Raw genomic sequence first — 22,862 nt, 5'->3', positions numbered from 1 at the left:
TGCGACGACATGCTGCAGGATTATCGCAAGGCGGCGCAATAAACCGAGTCCTTACATAAATCCCCACATGGTTCAGGCGGTTGGGATTGGTATATGCTGTATGACGTAGAACGACTCAGCGATGTTCTGGTTTCGGGGCGACGTCCAGTGGGCGCGTTGATCTTTATGTAATGAATTCGGCTAGACCGCCGATGTGATGAGCTGATCAGTCACATCACGATGGGGAATGTGGGTATCACTTCGTATTAATGAATCTAGTATGCAGAAGTAGGAGATGAAAGCTCGGTCAAAAATTGTATTTGTTTGCATACTTCAGTCTTGTACCTGCTAGTAATTAGGGTTAGATCGTCTTAGGGTATCTCTGGAATACCATCTGCATCTCGCCCCCATGTCGATCTGCATTACCAACACCGACAAAGCGCTTGAGATATTTTGTTTGGCCAAGATGCCTTGGACCCCAAGCTTTGTCATCTCTCGGCTATACATCAACCGAACGATGTTAGTCCTGACTCGACGTCGTGCAAGCAAGGTTTGAAATCGATCGCAACCCGAGGCAATATTAGATTTCCGCGTGTTCACTGTGGGTCATCGGGGTTTGGGGTTCCATTGCTGTTCGAATGTTACTGAACGTCCTTCTATGTTTGGCAATGGTTCAGCCTGATGTCCACCGTGCTCCGATATACTTCAGGTCGACGCTGGACCCTGCAGCAAGGGATGATTACCTAACTAACTTGCGACTGCATGATTAAATGAATGCTTAGTAGGTTCCTGGATATGTTTGTGCGCAGTTGATAATAGGCATGGCCAGTTCCGCTGTGGCCTGGGATAAAATAAGTGGTCACTAACTGAAGGTTTCACAAGAAACACTTCCCCAATGACGATATAGCCATGGATATCGACCAGGGCGAAAGAAATGTGGAATTATCCGGTATCTGACGAGGCATCTCCTGCCTGTATAGGGAGGGAATTGCATCGGAATCAATTCAGCTCCGTGGTGTGGCAGTGATGTGGATAATCGCCTGCATCAATGTCGCCCTTGCATCAAAGTAGCCCCAACAAAGGCAATAAGCTTCTATTCACGAGAGTACTATGAGGTCTCTATGGTTACATTGGGGTCGTACACCAACCACGCAACGTATCCCCGACTCAGAACTGTTGGCCATGAGCTCCTATCACAATTATAAAAGGATGAAGATTCTCCGGTTCTGAATCACATAGCAATCACATCGCAACACCGTCATCACTCTCATAATCAACCCACCACAGACCACAACACTCTCTTATCCATCCACAATGCAACTCACTACCCTCATCAACGTTGCACTCCTTGTAATTGGCAGCCTTGGCTACGCTAACAAGTAGGTTCTCCCGCTATATATTTTCTTCTTGAACTTGCTAACACGAATTACCAATAAAGCTGTAAGGGCTCGAGCAATTCTCCCAGTATCACCGATTGCCAGGAGGCGATCCGAAGGATTGACGAGGCTGCATCCTACGGTGACGGGGCTGAATTCTCCATCGGAAACTGCTACATGGTCTATGCCACCAACGGTGCTGGAGAACACAAGCTTGACGGAAAGAACATCCGTAAAACCGCACAATCGATCCTGGACTCGTGTGGTCACCACAAGGGAAGCTACGGCACCAACAACGACTGTGACTCTTGCCATGTCACTATCAACTACAGAGCCCCGAAGTAGTTCTAGGAACTGATTAGACGACGTTTCTACGAACCTTGCATGCCGTTCTGGCTATTGTATGGCATGTGGAACTTGGCGTGGAAAGGAAAAGGCGGGCAGATGAGTTTTGGAGGGCTTTGTTGACGCAGCTGGGTTTTACTACTTGCACATATACACCTAGTCAAAGAGATGGCGCAGATATGACAGTCACCAATTGACCATGCTTCATTGACTTACGATTGATAATACTGACTTTTATACATTTACGGGGCCATCCGAAGCTATACGTCTGCAAAGACCCTTCGGTAGTTGTAGCACGCTGCTGAAGTCTAGCATCGGTGTAAGGCACAATTCAACGTTATTCCGGGTTTCTATCACTGGAAAGTCAACACGTTCTCAGAAGGCTGTACCTAGCCATACATATATCATCCATGAATACACCGTTCAGGGGTGTTACTAGTTTGAATCTTCTTTCGATGTTGATTCCATTCCCTTTGTTGTGGAACAAACTGTTGGATTCATGGACTGTGAGGAACGAGAAGCTCTCCTTCTACTACTTCGTCAGCAGATCCTATGGCACTGCCCCAAGCCCCACCAAATATAAGAGGATGCTGATATGGCGGATGATAGCAAACAACCAGGCCATATGGCATGTCTGTTTGGATTTTGAACTCACAGCAGAGAAGCAAGGAAATAACAAAGGCGAAACAATATCGTGCTCATTTTTGGTCTCGCTAATCACCAAAGCTGGGCTAATGTATTACTATACATATATAACGTGTGGAAAATTGCTTGAAGGTGTTACTTTGTACGTGCTCTTGAGTTATTGGGTATGCTTGAGAGGAAGGCATTCACCGCCGTCGAAGTGGTTTGCACGAATCAATCTTCAGTGGTGGAGATCGTAGATGATGAATATATCTGATTAATCGGTGCATGCTATGAAACGCAACTTAATCAAACAGAGTATCTTTAAAGACAAAGCGGCGTGCGAACTGACCATTGTTAACATAGACATCCCTAGGAGTTGTCAGGTACTTGCCTTGTTTGCATAAACATGATGCCATATCCCTACATGCCAGACTATGGACTCACTACTCCGAGCACAAGTCCCTCAGGGGCTCAGACACTATTCAGTACTTTAATAACTTAGGCAACTGAAGCGGGTCATACAAAAAGGTATTATATGGAGTTCATTGTTCTGCATGGGAAGCCTTTTCACATGTAGAAGCCTAGTGGGCACTGTGATATATATGTGAAACCACGATACATGCACGAATGATACATTGTGTTGTTCTAATTGCAACGCCATCACTCGGGACGCATTCTACTCTGCCAGCTATCATTGTTACAGCCGGGATATATCGGCAGGATACTCGCGCGAAGGATGATAGTCTGGCTCGGTATTTCTATCAATCCGTCAACACTCTTAGATCGTGAAAACTTTCAAGGGAAGATCGGCACAAAAGTCACAATTTCTACACCTTTGAGTGGAGTATCCTCTCACAGTCTATTGAATGTTTCATGCTGGAGCTTCGGGACAAACAACAAACCGGAGAGAATCCCGGCATTTCTCCCACTCTCTCGGGTCCCACCTTCCAGGTCAAGCAAGACCTCGAAAGTAAAATCGAATACTACAGCGAGTCAGTCTGCAGGCTGCCAGATTCATACCGCTGTACCCACATGGACCAAGAGATGATCATGAAGCGATTACCATATTCGGCTCTTAGCCCTTAGATCCTTGTTAAGAAAGTTCGTCAAAGCTTTCGCAGAGCATTCGGTCACTTTCCGATCCCCATATTAATCCCAAAGAACTGGTATATATATTTTTAGCGGAATCCTGATCTTGATCCTGACTCCTTACCAGGATTAGCGGTTCTGTGTCTGATTTTTGTCATATGGCTTGGAATTACATTAACCAATGTAAATAAGACAGAGGAATTGTATAAATTCGTACGAGTGGGAAATGAAGGTCGACGATTCATGCCCCCTGAAGCTAGTACACCCTAGGGAGCAAGCTAAAAGACTCGGAAGGAATGTTGGGGCGAATGGCAACAACCCAAACTGCGTGTCACATGATCCACGGTCGAGTGACGGGGGGGTTTAACATTGACTAGTTATAACATTATTATTTGAGATATGAAACGACTTAGCGGTGGGTGTACCGTGCGATCAAGATTTATTCATAGTGCGGTAATTGCAGTTGGAACCCTTATAGGAGTTTTATGTACCGTCACCGCCATCCCTGAATGAAATTGGCAAAAGTAAAAAAAAATGAAGTACTTGTAAAGAATTGAAAAGGCAGTGGGAAAAAATGAAAATGAAAATAAAAATAGGCAAAACGAAAAGAAAGGCAGCTCCGGGATGCAAAATGCCGAAACCATTCTAGCTGGACTTGCCAATCGTTATAGTACGATGCAGAGAACTGAGGCCAATGGGTACACACACAGTTGGCTATCTTCTCCACTGCCATCGTGGCTTGTATGGCAGCAGTTATCTTGTGGATCGACAGAATTCACGTGGAGCCCTGAATCAGGGGTGGATGCACACAATTCGAACGACATACAGGACGCTAGTAGTAGGCTGTGGGCTCTTACCTACCTGGAGCCGGTGAGGGTGCAATCAGCAGTCCGTTGAGATTTCTTGCATGCTGGGGATTTATCACGAAGCACTGGCCTCCCCTAATAATGGGTAATGGGAAACCCAGAGATTCTCAGTTACACCTCCCTTGTGATTTTCTAGAATGACATGGATTCAGGGATAGTATTGGTGATATCGTAATACCAGAGCAAATATTCATGATGAGGCATTTTATCCAAAATGTACTAGCTGTTCGTGGTAGAGATTGGGGGTCTAAGGGAAGAATATAGCGTAGCCTTGGTAAACGCATCGCCATACTTACTAGTTAGTCTACGAGTCGTAGACAACGAGTCATGGCAAGCGAAAGTCTAACATAGACTAGATGCATTGTAGAATAGGGTCAAGAACATGCAGGCCCTTTGAAACACATGAATCAGCATTTCGCCATGGGCGATCAAACTGTGTTTTACCCTGGCCTGTGCTCGTCTGTACTGCCGTTTCCATCTGGCTGGGAACTCAACGCGACCCTCCATAACTCTAATCTGAGACTGAAAAGTTGGCATACTGAGACTATGTGATCCTCCAGGAGCCGAAATTTGTGTCAAGTGGAATTGAGCTGGCAGTTTATCCTATCATGTTGGGGACAATTCGACCCACCGGGAAAGTTTCCGAGCACAAGTGCCTTAGGGCTTGGTATCGCAGCCAATCAGGGTCACGGGTCTGTTAAGCTTCGGCGCCACGAGCAGATCATTTCAACCCCAACCAACGGATTGTCCCAGCGCAATTATATTCCAAGGCCTCTGCTTGATAGAGATCTTCAAACCGGATTGTAACTTTTTCCCCTGCGGGTATTCGTTGCGGGTGAGAAGCTGGACTAATAAGTTAGTTAACCAAATCCATGTTCCCGACGGATCCCGATTCGACCATCCATTCTGACACCGGTCTAGAACGTGCGCTATAGGCAGGATTATACACTAGTTCACTTAGCTTACACTATTGCATGATAGAGATCTTCGCTTCATTTGACTAGCCGGCCGGTCGCCTCACCTTTCAAAACTAGTCTCAGACCTAGATGAGGCACGAAGAAAAGGTCGTCGTGTTGATCAGCCTCTCCCCCTTTGAACAGAGAAATCAGAGAGGGAGCCACATCTCCCATCGATCGACTATCGCTTGTCGGGTGAAGGAAAGTTTGCAATCTCCAAGGTTATTCCGATGTCTCTCCAAAGTGGATATTTCAAATTTCTCCACCGAGTCAGGGTCGATACGCCTACTGGATATAGTTGGGGATCATGACGTCGCTGACTGTACAAAACAGATCGGATTGACAAAAGTACACCCTATATTTAACTGTAACAACGGTCTGGAACTGCCGGCCACACGATGTAGACATGTCACATCTACCCAAACCCTACGCTTCTTCACGCTTCTTGTGTCCCTTTATTTCTCTCTCTTTCTCCACTGCCGGTGGCGGGCGTGAAGAACTTTTCTAGCATTGACCACAATGCCTGGAGGTATACGGCCGCCACCTGAAGTAATGCTAGCGTGGCCGAAGCCGAATATGATCGACCCCGAGTCGCATGGGCCGTCCAGTATCGTGCTCGCGTCTGTCTTTGGCGGTATTGCGTTGGTTACAGTTGGGGTTCGACTATGGGCGAGGTGCGTTATCCAGCGTCGAGGCGGCTGGGATGACCTCTATGCTGGATTGGCCGTGGTATTTCGCATCAGTGGTGTACGGTATCATCGTGCAATAACTGACTTTTTAGGTCCCCGTTCTAGGACTAGCAGTCGCATTTGTCCTCAGTATGCTCCCCTCCATCAAACGTCGCGCAAGCATCATAACCTGATGGCAACAGGCTCAGAGGTCTACGGCGCAAACCTTCACACATGGGACAATACACTACCCAAGCTTATCGCGCAACGTCAAGTGGCACTGGCAATGGAGACACTTTATGTGGTCGGCTCTGGACTACTGCGCATCTCCGTTCTCCTCTTCTACCGTCGAATGGGCTTCCGATCGGTATCGCAAGGGTTCATGCTCACTACGTGGGTCAGCATATTTTCCATCATCGGATACAGTATTGCCTTTCTCGCGGTTATTTTCGGGTCCTGCCAACCACTCCACGCCTTCTGGGACCAGATTGATCCGGCATGGGCGGCATCGCATACATGGAAGTGCTACAACGAAGCGGTACATATCCTCGTCGCGACATCTGTCGCATTGATCCAAGATGTGGTTGTGACAACGCTCCCGGCAATCTTGTGCTGGAACCTGCGCATCTCGTTCCGTGAGAAGATCGCATTGGGCTCAATATTCGTTGTGGGATACTTGACCGCCGTCATTGCGGGAATAAGATTCTACTTCGTTGTACGATTGTATTATTTCTCCTACGATGCGTCCTGGGATAGTTGGTATTGCTGGATGCTGGGTATGATGGAATTGCTTATTGCGATTACATGTTCGAGTTTGCCAGCGGCTCGGGTCTTTTTCAACCAGTATAAGTCTTACGTCGATTTCGTCGGCACTGCAAGAGGCATCAAGTCGGTTTTCAGCAGAAGTACATCTCGAAAGTCTATCTCGGCGGAACGGTCGAGGAGAGCCTCGTCAAGCACTGTCAAGCTGACCGAGCCGGTCCATTCTAAAAATTCCACTACGTTTACGGATGAAGGCCCCGAGATAGAGCTGGACAGGGTGCAGAAGGTGCTTGTATAATAGAACTACGTATATACACTGTCGTATGAGGATCACCCCTCCAGGCACTCCATCAGAGCATTCGCTGGTACGAATGATATTTGTTCATATCCTATAGCTGGACGTTTGAGATGACTCACTATGATCCTTTCGGTAAACACAAGTAATATTCAAGAAAGAAAACAAGAAGGCCAGACAGGTGAAAGGAAGGAAGGACAAAGGCTACAGGACGGTAATTATATTGTCAAACCAAACAGACTTCAGTACGAATCCTCGAGGGCTGCTCGTTTACATATCGTATATGCATTGATATACTACGATGGCTTTAACCATGCCGAATGACTTCTGAAAGTTGGTAGGTGGAAATCAGTCTTTCAGGACATCTATCGAGGTGACTATCTATACTAGCCCTTGGGTGACAGCACCGCTACTAGTTCAATTCCCGCGACTCAGTATAGATTACAAGTTATCCTACACTCTCGGCTGGCACGTCTCATCAAGAGAATGGAGAACTTTGTCTGATTTAACCAGCCCATCGAAATTAGCTGTCTATGGCACGGGCCACCTTTTCACCACGCATACCATGCCCTACACACCAGAGCAACGGAATGAAAAGAGAACAGCTTTGTCGCGCTATTGCTACCACACTTCAATCCCTTGCTGTCTTCGCTATATGTCTTCGCCTTCGATCCCAAGCAATTAGCGAAGGGCATTTCCCGGCCCTCCACCTGTGCCCATGCCCACCTTTGGGAAGGTTTACAGACCGCCTGCGATTGACGCAAGCGTGCACCTTCACACTCGGTAACATAGATCGAGCTGCGTGATGATATCATACCGCACTTTCATCAGAATTATCTTATACCCAAATCCTGGAAGGTGCTAGTGACTACTTTGTCGATCCTTCTGCCGCATATTGGCGTCAATCTCTACAATCCGACCATAGTGGAGAACAAATTCGAGAAACCGGTGATCTGTTCGGCAATCTCAAATCTAAACTACGCTTCAGTATTGAGGATGCAACGGGTTTCGAAAGCAATTACACGTATATACTCTGTTCGTTAGAAACCCCTACTCACATAAGATATACACCTCATCTTCCACGGTTCTCCAGCAGTTCTTGGCGGGTAGAACGTACAACGGGATGACTTTTGCCATCTTCAAGCCCGACACAAAGCGCCATACACCTTACCCTCCAGCGGAATCTCCGTCCATTCCTCGCTCCCTACGCAGGTGGGGCAGTAAAACACATGGTCCGGGTCGTATTTATCCTTAATGGCCCGCAACCGAGGATAATTGTCACCGAAAAAGTCGGTCTGCCACCAAGGATTGTGTCTGTCTCCATCATTTAGGTAACTACCCGTGTTCGGGGCCAACGCCCTCAATGCGTCGGTCTTTCTGTAAGTGGTATCATGCTGCATCCTTTTCAGAGACCTGTCGTCTGCATCTTCGGGCAATATCGATGTTGGGACCGCAAGGAGATAAGTTTTGCGCCACGCGGGGTGGACTCCAACGTAGCGATCTGTGGAAGGATCAGTGGGGATATCAAGGACCTTTCCTCCACCGACGAGAAAGAGCATGGTCCATATAGTTGCCTTGTCCGGAACATCAGGTGAGTTTGTGGAGGTGATACGCAGCATCTCCTTAAGTTGTGCCATGTCGCCCGTGAGAGACGCCTTGTCGAGAAGACGTGATGTGGCTGTCATCTTGCTAAATCCAACCTGTTGCTCAGCCCTCGTCGCTGCCGTATAATAGTCCCCAAATGATGAATAACGCTCCCAGCTCTCGGATATCATGATCTCAGACCCATTGTATTTCTGTAGCCGCTGCATAAGCGTTGCAGAGACGAATCGTTGCGCCTCGTCCAAGGCATCATCACTGTCGTCCAGCTTTGCGAAGGCATGAGAGTAACCCCCGTTCTCCATAACTGGTGTCGGGGCTGTCGCAATTGGAGAATCCACTTTGTTAATACCCCATCCGCCGTACCCTGAAAAGCCGCCATCGGATAAGGCGGGATAGGCGGAAAGGATTTCCGCAACCACGTCGATCAGTGCCATGGTAGCAGCTAATGGGTCCTTGCGGCTGGGTAATGGGTAGACCACGAGAGTATGTGTAATGGCTGGCCGGGACGGATGTGCCTTCAGCGTGGCTGACACTACTACTGCGTATGTTCCACCCCCACCCCCGCGCAGAGCGAAGAATAGATCTCTGTTCTCACAGGCATTGGCCGTTACGAGCTCACCAGATGCTAGGACGACCTTCAGTTCTAGGACTTGGTCGACAGCAAGACCGAAGTCGCGACTGGCAGGAGAGTGGCCTCCACCCTGTAGATAGCCGCCCAGGACGCCGACCGTCTTGCAATAGTAGGTTAGCTGGGAACTCCTTCAATGAGTGGTGACTTTACTGACTGGATCCTGACCTCCGACAACTATCAAATCTCGCTCAAAAGCAGCAGCGTAGAGATCACCCCAAAGATAACCTCCTCGAACAGTGAATGCGCTTCCCGACCACCTAGTGTGTTGGCATTGGCTGGGAGACTGGTATTTCTCGTGGTATTCAATACCCTCTTGGATATACTTCAGCCAGATTTGTAAGCTGCTGTATCCCTGGGATCTGTGTGCGCTCAGGTATTAGCACCAATCTTGTGCAGGTAGCTTCTCCAACAAGGGGCCGGGCATACCTTCCAAGCAGGTCGTGACCGGTATTCCTGATCACAAGTCTCAGGTTATGCGTTTTGGCAAATTGGATTCCTTCCGCCACATCTTCTGGCTCGGTGGCATTAATGGTATACACCGGCGCTGGACCGAGGTCACATTCCGCCTGTGGTGTGCCTGTCGGTGCCGAAACAACAGGACAGGCGTAGTCAAGCGGATAACAATATCCTGTTGGCTGAAGAGACTGAAAGGTAGAATTCGACCATTGGTCGACGATAGTATCACACAACTTCTGGTCGTCGTCGTCTCCATAGTAGCAAGGCTCAGCAACGGGTGCGTTTCGGATCAGCTTTCCCGAGACAGCATCATTCAACTCGGCCCAATCGGTTAACGTGGGCCAGCATCCTTCATTCGGGACCTGTCAAGAGCGACAAATGAGCAAGCTCCCATGAAAGGAAAAAAAAAAAAGTAAGCAAACTCACACATTTGCAGTCTTCATGGGCAGCACTCTGCCCAACCAGAGCCATAAGCCCAAGGGCTACTAAAGACACGCTTAATGCCATTGGTAACAGCAAGATTCACAACCTACCGTGATCAAGGAAAAGGTCCACGTAGAAATACAAGCTCCCAATCACGGCGGTCAAGAAAAGTAGTATCACGAGGCCTCGCCATCGCACTGCCGATGCAGATCAGCACAGTGAAAGCTACCAGCTCGTGCTGTATAACGGGCTTGCATATCTACGTGTTCGTGGTGCTGCAGCTGCGGGCGCCGTTGCGATCCACCGATTGGCAGATCCTGGCGCGGGCAGGAGATCTAATATGCAAGATATCCACGCTAAAAGGCAATAAATGCACCCGTAGGTTCTTAGTATCCCCGTTGGATCAGCCGAGGATCGCCAGGTACATATGTGACTGGTGGATTTGTGTGCCGTGCTCAACAATTTATGATTAGGACCTGTGGATGGCTTTCTTGGCGGTGTTTGTCGATGTCTCGCTTGAGCGGTGCCAGAACCTGTTTTTCTTACCGAATGTCAGCAGGTCCTCCAATTTTTTTTTCTAGGTCCCTATGTCGGTCGCATTAGTCTAGCAGAGATCTGACCACCAGAGTTGACAATTGACTATGGTATAGAGGGCTGATATTACAGGCCGAACCCTAGACAATACTGAGCCTATCGTGATTGAATGGATGTGCAATTGCAATATCTTCGAGGTGAGCAACGGCAGCAAGACTATCCTTCCAACACCCGTGTAGTAACCATAATATGATTCTCAATGCCTCAGAGCGGTGTTATCCTTGACTAGAGTAAATGTTGTTTAGAATTATCTGGATACTCAGGGTGTCTTGCTAGGACGTTTTACAGTACGATTTCCGGCTGACAGTAGACACACCGCACAGCAAGAGGACACAGCCACGGCCTCATTCGTCACCACCGTCCTTAAACCAGTTCTCTACTATTTCATCGACATCATGGCTATTAAAGCCAATCTCCCCCTTCTTGGCATTGATGCACTCATATCGCTCTCGTACCATCATGAGGATCTTCAGTTTCATTTCTGCAGGTCCCCCCTCAAATCCAAACTCGCCTCTACGGATCCTATCTTCGTAATCTTCTATCTCTCTTAACGCGCACTTGTCGTCCAGGGCAAAATCGTAACCCAGGCACACGGGACAGTACGAGCCGTTGTCACTGTGGCAAAATGGGCAATCGTCACCCCAGTAGTACTGGTGAACATGTCTATCGGTGAAGCGTTACTATACTATCGTTTTCACAGAGCAACATGGAAGGGGGCATGTTGGCATACGTACCGTCCATGGGGGTTCACGCAGTATTCAACCCGACACTCCGCAGGGAAGCTAGTCATATATGCACTGAGTAGACCCACGGAGTCATCGCATCTTGCTTCGGTTGTAGTGTCCTCATCATCTGCTGTATAATCGTCTTCTTCCTTCTCGTTATAATAAACATCTGGGCCGGATACTCCACAGGACCCTGGTCATCCAGATAGTGCACCTTCACCTCTCGCACAGTGATGGACGAGGTCTGGGGATTCGAGCTCTGGGTGCCAGAGGATGATTCGACGAGCAGCATGACGGCCCTTTGCCCCATAGCGAAAAGAAGGATAAGATCGCCCGGGGACACGGCCTCGTTCAAGGTTGCTAGCTTGTTGGCGGTGTTTGGCTGCATCATGAGAAGTTTAATTCCAACGGAGATAGACTGAGAGTGCGTGTTAGAGGGGGGGGCTCAGGAGTTCGCTTCTTACACTGTTGTTGACAAAGGAATATGTGTGGTTTAGTAACCATGATGCATACATTAAATATGCTCCGGCGTCACATTCACTAGGCAGAAGGTTGGTGACTTGGTAGTGCTAGGCTGCCGATAGCTGATGCAAGGACATCGTTTTCCTTCCTTCCCTTGGATATCCCTCATGGCTCACCTCCTTGCTTTCGTTGATCTTTTGCCTCAGGGCCTACCTTGCCCTTCAAACCTAATTGATGTAGCACTCCCAAACCCCCAAGGTCCATCTTAAAGACCCTGCACAAAGTAGGGCCTATAATATATAGAGAAGCCCTGGCTCCGGTACAGTACCACATCTGTTGAATCCTATACTTAAAGGTAATGTTTACAATACGTTCTCACATAGTCTATATCGGCATGGACACATAATGTATATCAACGCAAGGCTTAATGAAAGGTTACCACCACATAATAATAGTAACCCGAGATTTCAATTTACATGAACAAGGCACCGCAGTCAGTCACAAGATTGATATCGTAACTGAAATAATGAGCACAATCCGTGAACATCTCACAGCCTTGTAGTTCCATTGTCATCCCTTATTGGGAGCATGATACAACTCCAAGGAATCACTGACAGGTGCTAAAACGTCGATATATTTGTTCAGGCAGGCCAGTCTAGCGCCGAAGACCACTTCCACGCAGAGGGCAACACTGTATTGCAAACTATACTGTTTCCCATTCTCCTCTCGATGTAGAGGATAGAGTGGCTACATATAGTGACTCTAGTCAGGATTTGTACGTATGTCATACCTAAGTCCTGTTCAATCTCAGACGCAGAAGCCAATTCAATTAACAGATGCATCCCGCTTAGAATACCCGTGGCAAGTTTGCTTAGGTAGGATACAGACATTATTACATTACATCTCATGGTCGAGACTACAATACTGTTGCAAATGTATATAGCCAATACAATGCCCATCATACAACCTGCAGGTAAGCAGCGCGCTTAAGCCCAAGCTTACCCAGCTGTGAATGAGATGTCAAAATCAAATCACGCCCCAGAGATTCCCCCACCCAGGCTTTTGCTGAGTACCATCTCTGGCCGTTGCACGGTCCTTCAGTTCGTCCAGCTTTCGGATCTTCTCCTTGACCTCGATGATATTCGACAAATCTTCAAGCTCCCACCTAATGTTCCGCCAGCCTCCGGAGCGGTACGCCTTGATGATGAACCATAATGGAATGAAGCACAGGGGCTATATCATCATCTGTTAGCACTTATACCTCCATCAAACATAATTACCGCTTGTTGTCTGACAAGACTTACCGCCAAATACGCTGATAGGAATAGGGACGCATGGAAGCCATGCCACAATGCTGCCCCGTCGGCAACAATGAGAGTAAACAGACAACCCCCTAAGGCGAGATACATTGTGACTGGTTGGCCGTGGGATCGCCATGGATAATAGTCCGGGGCGCCGGGGCGACGGAAGCGGCAGACGTGTGCGAATTGGGGGGAATTATGCAGCTCGACTTGGTGTACCTTCATGCTGTATATAGTGAGTAACACTAGTATCTAGCAGGAAAGGATAATATGTATCAAATGGTATCGCCAAGAACTTACCAATTATAGAAGCGGATAAAAGCCCAACATTCACAGGCCCACACAATGAGGCAGCTTACTGAGCCGAGTTGAGATAATACCTCGAGGAGCTGGTAGCTGTTAGCACATATACTCTGCTGAGGGTGGATATTTTGTCTAATGTTGTCCTTACACTGGCGATGGTGGTCCCTTTCGCGTTATTCGGCGACAGATATAGAAACGGCACCCACAGGAAACAGCAGGAGAGAAACATGGCCCGCACTGGAACCTGGTAGCTGTTCGTCTTCCCGAAGAATGCCAGCCACCGCCACTGCTTCCCGTAGATCTTTCGCGTTAAACCAAAGAGCGTGCGGGACGCGACATACAAGTTTGTATTGGCGCAGGTGAGGGCAGTGAATAGTAAAATGACGTTGAAAAGATCCGCTAGCCCTTTGATCCCTGATTTCTTCGCGCTGATCACAAAGCCAGAATCACTTGGCCTATCGGTCTTGGGACCGGGATGACCCAGCCATCCAGCTTCCGGTAATTGATCATAGTCCCAGGGTAGGTTCAAGGTCATCACAAACCCAGCGACGAAATAGGCGATCCATGCAATGAAGCTGGTCCAGGTGGCGGAAAAGCGAACAGATATGAATGGCCATGGCTGTTTCAATTCTTCATTCAGAGGGTCCTCCGCCGAGATCCGCTTGTTATCGGGACGTGCTTCAAGCGCCGTGGCGGCTGCAATGTCGACACCGATGAAGGAAAATGCCGCGATAGAAAGGGAGATGCTGCGTACTGTTAGTACTCCCATTCATCATGTTTCGAGTACTGGGGTGGCGTACAACAACGCGGTCGCCCAATTTCCCGCCGCTCTGTCATCATACTGGAATATAGAGGAGTCACGGTAATCTACAAGGAAGTGAGAATTTGAAGCAGGAAGAAGGTACAGTCGGAACGTCTTACATCTAGTGCCAATATGCCCTTCACTTCCACCTGCATACTGTCAGAAATAGGGTATCATCGGAACACGTGCTCTTACCTCCGACGTTGATCACAATCATTGACACAGTAACAATAATGGCCCCGAGGATCTTCAGAGAGCCTCCGATTACCTCGGTCAAACCATATACCTGACTCCAATGGTTAGTAACATTCAGTGCATTGAGGGGCTGAGAGGCATACCTGCACACCGAAGCTGTTAAGCAGTACTAGGAACAACGGCACGATGAACAGGATGACAGTGCCCTGTATCGCCTTGCTTGTGTTCCAGAATTCAACCTCGCCAGCAGCAGCCACAATCATAGCAGCAAAATTCAAACAATACGATACCCTATGTAAAGTCCCCGTTAGCTGCACGTTTTGCGACACAGCTTTACTCCGCCCGGTCAACGAGACCCACCAATATGCAATACCAACTGTGGTACCCAGGTCTTCATCCACGAATGTGCCGACGAACTCCACGAGAGCTCCAGCGACAGGCCATATCGCGAGAAACTCTCCAATGCATTGCATGACCAACCAGGCCAGTAATCCCATGGCTGAAAACGATATCAGGACAGCGGCCGGCCCACCGATGCGCAGTATAGATCCACTTCGTAGATAGAGCCCAACGCCGAGGACACCGCTAATGGTGATCATCTAGTTAGACAGGCGACTAGTTAGTAAGGTTATTTCAAGTTGCGGCCAATTACTCACAAACACATGGATCCCACGTAGCCGTCGACTAGAATGGGGCAGCAAGGTTAGCCAATAACTGTCTGAACATGCACATCAACTCGTGTTTTTAGGTCACCCCTTACTTCACAGTCCGATCCTTCTCATCCAGGAATACCTGATCGGACCCTGCGCCATCGCGTGGATCCACAACTACTGTTACACTCTCTGGTTGTCGGAAGGATATCGAGCTCAATGAAGGTTGTAGATGCGTTTCCGACCGTCGCGGCTCTGATGTCCCAGGCGATGTTCCGAGTGAAGGTACGGTCAGCATTCGCGGAAGCCAATCGATTTGGCTCATATCCAGCTCATCGTGATCTGCACTGCCGTGAGGAGCCATGTTGTCGCAACCTCAGCCTTTAGTCTCAAGTGGCATGATGAGGATAGGAGAATAAAGTGGCTATACCATGGGAAACACAGCGACGAAAGCCACAGCGAGTTGAGCGTGAACTCGAGAGATCATGCACGAGGCTGGTGCTCCGGGGATTATAGTGCGACGCTACGGATAGCCAAATACGAGGCCTGAGGGGAACCCTCGTCCACGAGGCTAAGAAGCACAGTTTCTGCGGGGGTGTTGATAAGCCTCGGAGAAATTGATTGGACTAGACAACCGTGCAACGAGATACACCTGTTCAGTGTGAAAGGGCCACCAACCACAACACTGCTTGGTGCGCAACCATCTTCCTATCCCGATCACAACCGAGATGACGGGGTCGCCACAACAAACAGAAAGCATTATTAGAAATCATTACCCTATGGAGCACCCAGCAGAGCCCCAGGCTGTCACCCACCATTAAATCTGCCTTTAGCCTCGTATACCGCGCGGGATGTTGTGACCCCAGCCAAATCATCGCAGTACTGAGTTCTTCCTCACATCCACACTTAGCACGCTTAACCATCCTGTGAACGTATTACTCTGCCTGATCGGTAGTACTTCCAACAATAGTAGACCGAATATGTTCAAAAGACTCTCTTGGACACCTACGTTCCCTCAAACCAGTACATCAAATCCCTCCCCCCCGCCAGAGACCCGGCGACAAGATGCAGCCAGCAATTATCTACGACGCGAAAGTCTGCAAGCCCTGTTGGAGCGACTGTTCCCTGATCACCCAGGGCTAAACTTTCACATTCGAGTAAGAATTCCCGAAGATGTTCAAAGATCTATCTGGTAATCTTACGTTGTGCAAAGCTCGATGACGAAGTTTGGTCCTTTGATGCACCACGAGAGGTGACCCGAGTAAGTTCCCGTTCCACTTTCCTAGAAACCTTCTTTGTTGGGTCTGTGGCTGACATCGAGTAGCAGGAGCTCAGGTAGGCGTTCTCCGGGATGGTAAATGAGCCCGAGGCTGTGCGAAGGAGCTGACTGTTCACACGTTACCGGATCTAGGGAAGCGTCTGATTGACCATGCCCACTCTGAGTGGTCGGGCTGAGGTGGCAGTGGCTGGTTGGAGTGAGAGTTCTGGAAGACAGCGCTTGGCCTTCTTTGAGAAAGGTTTGGCGGCGCAGGGCGCTTGGCCATCGTGTTGCTGAATTTTTTAATCACCTGTGTTATTTCGTGACAATGTGTAGCATAATATAAACATCATGTTCTGGGCCCTTCCGGCTTCAAGGAGTAAAGAGAATATTACTTCAGTTTCATTTGCGGAAGATCTCATTGTTCAGCCATCACGATGATTGCGCATACCCAAGATGTTCAGACTTCTCTACCCCACCTAGTGGACCCTTTCAGTCTGGTACCATACGCAGATGATCTTTGGGATGTAGCAAAGTCTCGCAAGTGCTTTCAGGATGATGAATCGAAAGTTCAGGTCGACTGGACGGATAGCGATACAGAACACCACGGTTTGTGTACATAGGGTGGCCTATGAATTGATGTTCAAGCTGACCATCAAGGAGCAGTAACAAGAACAACATTCACATCGTTGACCGAGCTACAAGCACACAGAAAGAAGGCCTCCACGGCGCCAAACGGATTGCGCTTTATGTAGGTCACCGATTACACTGGCTACATCCAACCGCCGGGAATTTAATGAGATCACAGATCTATCAATCAAGGGAACTCATGGAGACCCTTAAACGTTACCAAGGAAATGTTCGAGGAGATTGGAACCTTGACTAGCTCTTCGCATGTACTGCACAATCTCTCCTTGTCTTTCCACGACAAGTTTATGGCTACAGAGGCGGCCTTTAGCAGTGCACCGGCATTTATTTGGAATGAGCGAAGTATAGGTGAATCTAATACCCATGCTGACGAGATCTTACTCTGGCATAGGGGCTAATACCCATACATTAGAGATCGCGTATATATTCAAGTACGCCTTTCGAAAATCCAACAACGATAGACCGGATTCATGGACAGTGCGACAAACAGGTGTCTACCAGAAGTTTGATACAGCGACGAAGCATTCCACATGGATATTTTTGAATCCGACCAAAAACTGCCTGTTTCAGCAACGACTGGTGGACATCCTTATGTGTCCGCTCCAGTGCTCTCAGTTAACGTCACACCCACTTCTTATTCATAATCTTCTTTTCGCTACGTTCTTTCCCAACTGGAGAGAATATCTAGGCGCCCAAGAAGACAGAGCTTTGACGATTGTACGTCAAGAATAAATCCTATTGACTGGGTATAATACTAACCTGCTCGCTCAGTACAACACAACCGTGACACAACACATCCAAGAACCACTCAGGGTCAACCATAATATGTGGGCCTCCATCCGCTCCATAGAATCTCGGTGCCTCCCTCTGCAGGCTGTCTTCCGCTCCTTTGAAAAAACAGTACAGACCTTGCATAAGGCAAATAATGCATTACGGGATTGCGGTAGCTTGCAGCATCTATCATGGCACAAAATGGATCAGTTGCTAGATAACTACGAAAGCCACGCGGATGCCTACCTACAGGCCGCATCATTCCTTCAGAGTTGGGCCACCACCACGGCCCAGTTGATCGCAGATAACCTTTCATTCAATAATTCCTATACGGCACAGCAGCAATCTGACTATATGTTGAGCCTCACTTCATCCACCGTTGACGACTCATCGACAGTCCGGGTTATCACTGTTGTAACTCTCATTTATCTACCATCCACCTTTATGGCAGTATGATTTCCCTTTCAGACGCGCTTGTTTCGGGAATAGAGCTTGTATCGCTGACACGGTTTCCTGATGCAGACACTCCTCGGAATGAACTCATTCTTCGAGATGGATTCCGAAACCCATAAGCTCATTGTTTCTCCACAGTTTTGGATATTCATAGTGTGCGCCGTGCCCCTGACGGCTGTGACAGTGCTATACTGGTGGGTTCGGAGCAAGCGTCACCAGAAGCATGCGAACGGCAAGGGTGAATCGCTGGCTTAAGTTTTGTGCAATACCGGCTTCGGAACGGGTTGGCGTTCATTATGAGAATCACAAGCGTGGCGTTCTGTGATGATTTGAATACAATACATCATTTAGTATAGAGAGGTGCGAACGCTTTTTATGAGAGCGAGTCTCAGGTTCCGTCTGGAAACTTCACGGCCAGGAATTCCCCCCTTGCGGTGGCCACTATCAACACAATCTGCCCCCTTGTTGTGCGTGTTAGTACAGCGCTATCTAGAGCCGGCCTGTACTGGTTCAGGTTACTGAGCGCTACTTTCGCTGGCTCGGGCCTGCCCGAAATGGGGATTGGCAAGGTATAGGTGCGAAGCCGACGATCGCTGCCATTATCACCTAGGATAATCAAGGCCTCGTCATCATCACGGACGAATACATTGACCGCCTGGTTAGGGAGCGTGTGAACTTGGCGATCCCAACGCCAGGAGCTCAGGTGGAGAAGATATTTACGTTGACAAAGTATAAATAGCCGTGGTTCGCGGTTGAAGACAGAACATGCAGTGTAGAGAGGTTCATCCACAGAAGCTGGCCCCTATGCATGTGAAATTTCAACCGTTAGCATAATAAGTTTCAGAAGGGGAGGACGACTGGTAGACATACCTGAAACCCTATTTTCAAATTTGCGCAGGAGATACCGCTATATGTGTCCCATGCGCGAACCAAAAGATGTATATGATCTACCTGGGAAACCATGGTCAGGTAGTGATTATCGGTAGAGAAACTTAATGAGCGAATTTGCGTCGCTGGGCCGACCATCGAGTCCCGCAAGATAATATTTCCGCCACTAGTGATGCTATCGGAATCTTGATAGGATGCCGTGGAGTTTGATCGACTTGATGGAGCTGAGCTATTTCTACCTCAGGTTAGCATATGACGCTGTCTTCAAGTAGGAATTAGTATTACCCGTCGCTTGCATTGTTCAGGAGATTCTGTGTGGTTGACAAATATAAGAGAGCATCTGAATCAGAGTCTTCAGGACTTCGGGTGATAACGAATGCTGTCAGAAGCCCATCAGCGGACATGGCAACCTTTTTGATAGAGCCCATATGCGGATAGTAGACTCTTGAACCTTGTAGGATACTATTTCCTTGCGACTCAGATGAGGTGGCGGTTTCGTAAAAGATGCACTGAAGAGTTAGCTGTCGTGGTCCCGCATGGTAGATATTGAGAAATGGTTAAGTACCTCGAAGCATGCCGTAGCCAGGCAGGCACAGAGAAACCCCGAGCTACTCGCAACGCATTCCAATGACGCCCTAGGAATATTTATCACTCGCGGTTTCGGGAGCTGCTCTACAGAGGACAGGATTTCGTCGAGGAAAAACACCTGGACCTTCTGCTGAGATTGGAACAACAAAACATCGCCGCCCGGTGCAAACGCGGTTCCAAGAATGGGCATGCTTGGTTCAAGATGGAGTTTCTCGTAGCTAGGAGTATACGCTGAAGAGAATGAAGGTCGTCGTAGCCACCACTTGCTCCGTGTTTCCGATGGTCTTCGATGAAATACACCGCTTATGGACGCTAGAGTATCCTCTACCTCTCTGGACGTAACGCGTTGATCGCGAATAGGGTGCAGCACATACTTCTGCAAAAAGTCGAGTGTTCGGTATACGACCTCGTGCTCCATCGCAAAAGAACTTGCTCGCGCTCTGTGCTTTAGCTTCTCGTACCAAGCAATCACTACCGGTGAAAGCTTTGGCTTCCCATGTCGGATTGTGTAGAACTTGTCCCCATGGTCCTGTCTGCGTCGTTGCCTCCCGAATGCCACGACGCCGCTATATCCCGAGTCAATGTACGACATCACCAGACTGATGATGCAGCCGAACGACCAAACATCGCTCGCAGAGCTGACCCGGCCACTAGGTAATGAACATTCCGGAGCAAGGTAAGTACCTTCACCTCTTCGATTCAAGGTCGACGGCTCCTGGAGACGCCTCGGTCTCCGATGACCTCTTCCCATTATCGGCATTACGAGCTCCACATCCGCTTCACCATCTAGCCCTCGACCCTTGACACGGGATAGTCCGAAATCCGTGATTTTCCAAGTCTCAGACGGGGTATATGCATCGAAGACAAGTACATTGTGTGGCTTGAGATCAAGATGGTAGCATGAAAATACCTCCAGTTTCTGGTCGCGAAATTCATGATGAAGAAACGCTAATGCTCCGGCTAGCGTCACTCCACGCAAGTAGATGTCCTTCTTTTCTTCCCATGTAGACGGAGGGAAACGGTCTTCGGAGTACACTCCATTCAAATATTCCCATAAGTTGCAGGACGCGAGTGGAAAAAACAAACTATACGTGGGTCCGTACTGCAGACTTGCCAGCGCCACCATTATGTTTTTGTGTCGGCGTGGTTGGTCCAGGATCTTGTTCAGAATCTGTTGCTCCCCTCTACCCTCTCGTTTTAACTGAAAGTCTTTTCGCGCAAGCTCCAATGCTTCCGTAGTGGTTGTACGATCGGATCGTGACTGGAAATGTTGTTCTTCAATCTGTACCTTCCACACCTGACCGAAAGCGCCTTCTCCGATCTTTGTTTCCTGGAGATACGGCAGTGGGCACTGGAACCGATGTTCCTCGTATACGACCTCCTCGCGCTTCATCAGTGTGACGGCGCAGAACCGAAACTGCTTGTGGTAAAATTCGACTCCCTGCAAGGGAAATCGCATGGTCGCAGTCTCGAGGGGGATCGGGAGGTTTGTATCGGTGAACTGGCGTGGGGCGACATTGTCAGCTCTTGTCTCGAGTGCGAGGTCCACGAACTGTCGCAGAACATCTCTTTCCTGGCGCCCGCGGGCGAATAATAGTATGGCAAAAATCAAGCTAAGGTCCGTTAACGTCCTTCGTAAGATGTCTGGCACTTGCGTAAGGGGTGTGCCATTAGCCTGACACAGACATCGCAGCAGTTCTCGCAGGTCTTGTTGGTTGCTTTCAAAGACCTTCTTCACGGTGCCATTCCGGAAGAACCGATGTCGGTTATAGTTAACGGAGGAATTTTCTTTCAGTCGGGTTGTAAATCGCTCGCAAAGCGAGCCGATCACCGTGTCAGTCATGAGCGCCGATATAAAGACGCTCTCGCGAGCCGTGGAAGTAAAGGGTCTTTTTCATCGTGCGTAGTTGTCAGCGTTCGGGGATCCCCGCATGCAGCAAACAATAGGAATTAATCTCTTTGCGCAGGGGCCGCGTGTGGCTGATCCATCGTCGCCTCGGCCTTATCGTTCATGTCATTAGAGACTCCCACTGGGCGAGATCGACGCCTGCGACCTCCTACCCGATCACGCGTCCATTTCGCCCGGGGCGCAGCATTTGTTAGCCTCTTCAAGTAGACACTTGGCCTTCTATGAGGCGAGTCCCAATTTAAAGATCTGGTTTACATTATGTGCAGTCTCGTCATCGGAGGATAGAAATGAACCCTTTTCAATCGGGGTCCCAAGCATCACGTGCTCGTGCCGGCAGTTTAAAAAGATCCGATAAACACACCTCCGTACTGTCCGACGTATGGTTGTGAAATATCCTTCCATGCCGCCTCTATATACTCGCTACTAAGTGGCCTAAACCTCCGCAAATTAATATCCAATCTAATCATATCGTACTAGTGGTATTGCAGAACTCGTTTCTTACCCATCACGCTTGAGATCCTTAAACTGATACCGGAATTTCCCTTGTTGTTTCAACAATATTGTATGGCGATCCTAAGTATCTTTCGGAGGGCTCCTATCCGTCACACATTTCGTACGAAACCCTTCTGCCCACTGTGAACCATCCCTAACATCAATCTCAATCAACAATAACAGAACTCCTTCATTGGAAAATATACTATCTCATTGAGAATTGAGATACTTCTGACCCTTACTGCAAGGAAATAACCAATACCTCAACTACAAAATATAAAGCCTCCTCTTGTCATGATACCGGATCAGCGTATTTACTTTCAAAGACAAGCCATACTCTCCTACTATACAGATGCAGTGTCACGGCATGACTGCCTGATCTTGATTCCTGCTGTATACTGTGATTGACTGTAGTTTTTGTATAATTACACTGGTTATATTTATTATCTTCTATGTTCGTTCTTTTTTTTAATTTTTCTGGTTCTAAATTAAGCTTAAGCATATGACTTTGGGAGGTTGGTAAATGGGTATTGAATCTCAGGACCTTGATGAACATGAACAACCAAAAAGAACGCTGATCGATTATTGTTACAGACCCTTGTCTGGTGTGCACTTTCATCGAAGGCGGACATACGAGGCAGAATATCACAGGGTGACGATAACCAGACGGTGAACGGCTGGGTATCTAAAGGATTATTCTATATGTTATTGGCCTATAAGGGTCAAGGACGTTACAAGTAGCTAAAGT

General features: G+C 48.4%; 7 protein-coding genes across 7 annotated transcripts; 3 read left to right on the top strand and 4 right to left on the bottom strand.

The window, feature by feature from the left end:
• Positions 1–1,293: 1,293 nt before the first annotated feature.
• Positions 1,294–1,700, top strand: ABOM_000790 (uncharacterized protein; the record flags this gene model as incomplete). Its single annotated transcript, XM_022527920.1, has 2 exons — positions 1,294–1,358; positions 1,418–1,700. 2 exons carry the CDS (start codon positions 1,294–1,296, stop codon positions 1,698–1,700), a joined length of 348 nt encoding a protein of 115 aa, XP_022394572.1.
• Positions 1,701–5,757: 4,057 nt separating this feature from the next.
• On the top strand, positions 5,758–6,966 carry ABOM_000789 (uncharacterized protein; the record flags this gene model as incomplete). Its single annotated transcript, XM_022527919.1, has 3 exons — positions 5,758–5,967; positions 6,020–6,056; positions 6,110–6,966. The coding sequence occupies 3 exons, from the start codon at positions 5,758–5,760 to the stop codon at positions 6,964–6,966; spliced, it is 1,104 nt and encodes a 367-aa protein (XP_022394376.1).
• A 1,136-nt stretch (positions 6,967–8,102) lies between these two features.
• Positions 8,103–10,159, bottom strand: ABOM_000788 (isoamyl alcohol oxidase; the record flags this gene model as incomplete). Its single annotated transcript, XM_022527918.1, has 4 exons — positions 8,103–9,296; positions 9,351–9,555; positions 9,623–10,014; positions 10,079–10,159. 4 exons carry the CDS (start codon positions 10,157–10,159, stop codon positions 8,103–8,105), a joined length of 1,872 nt encoding a protein of 623 aa, XP_022394375.1.
• An 854-nt stretch (positions 10,160–11,013) lies between these two features.
• ABOM_000787 (uncharacterized protein) lies at positions 11,014–11,782 on the bottom strand (the record flags this gene model as incomplete). Its single annotated transcript, XM_022527917.1, has 3 exons — positions 11,014–11,332; positions 11,404–11,543; positions 11,609–11,782. The coding sequence occupies 3 exons, from the start codon at positions 11,780–11,782 to the stop codon at positions 11,014–11,016; spliced, it is 633 nt and encodes a 210-aa protein (XP_022394384.1).
• Positions 11,783–12,882: 1,100 nt separating this feature from the next.
• ABOM_000786 (amino acid transporter) lies at positions 12,883–15,471 on the bottom strand (the record flags this gene model as incomplete). The annotated part of the gene is made up of 11 exons (XM_022527916.1): positions 12,883–13,089; positions 13,161–13,383; positions 13,458–13,546; positions 13,609–14,206; positions 14,261–14,327; positions 14,382–14,411; positions 14,458–14,548; positions 14,601–14,748; positions 14,818–15,056; positions 15,114–15,141; positions 15,218–15,471. The coding sequence occupies 11 exons, from the start codon at positions 15,469–15,471 to the stop codon at positions 12,883–12,885; spliced, it is 1,974 nt and encodes a 657-aa protein (XP_022394383.1).
• Positions 15,472–16,802: 1,331 nt separating this feature from the next.
• ABOM_000785 (uncharacterized protein) lies at positions 16,803–18,492 on the top strand (the record flags this gene model as incomplete). The annotated part of the gene is made up of 6 exons (XM_022527915.1): positions 16,803–16,974; positions 17,032–17,116; positions 17,174–17,361; positions 17,405–17,730; positions 17,785–18,234; positions 18,307–18,492. 6 exons carry the CDS (start codon positions 16,803–16,805, stop codon positions 18,490–18,492), a joined length of 1,407 nt encoding a protein of 468 aa, XP_022394382.1.
• A 133-nt stretch (positions 18,493–18,625) lies between these two features.
• Positions 18,626–21,601, bottom strand: ABOM_000784 (uncharacterized protein; the record flags this gene model as incomplete). Its single annotated transcript, XM_022527914.1, has 4 exons — positions 18,626–19,039; positions 19,108–19,360; positions 19,411–19,634; positions 19,691–21,601. Coding segments are annotated over 4 exons (2,802 nt in total), but the record flags the coding sequence as incomplete, so codon positions are not given.
• Between the last annotated feature and the right edge of the window lie 1,261 nt (positions 21,602–22,862).

The sequence above is a fragment of the Aspergillus bombycis genome (genome assembly GCF_001792695.1).
Source record: "Aspergillus bombycis strain NRRL26010 chromosome Unknown contig00002, whole genome shotgun sequence".
Classification (NCBI taxonomy): Eukaryota; Fungi; Ascomycota; class Eurotiomycetes; order Eurotiales; family Aspergillaceae; genus Aspergillus; species Aspergillus bombycis.
The sequence above is the reverse complement of the archived record's forward strand: the minus strand, read 5'-3'. Positions and strand labels throughout refer to the sequence as shown.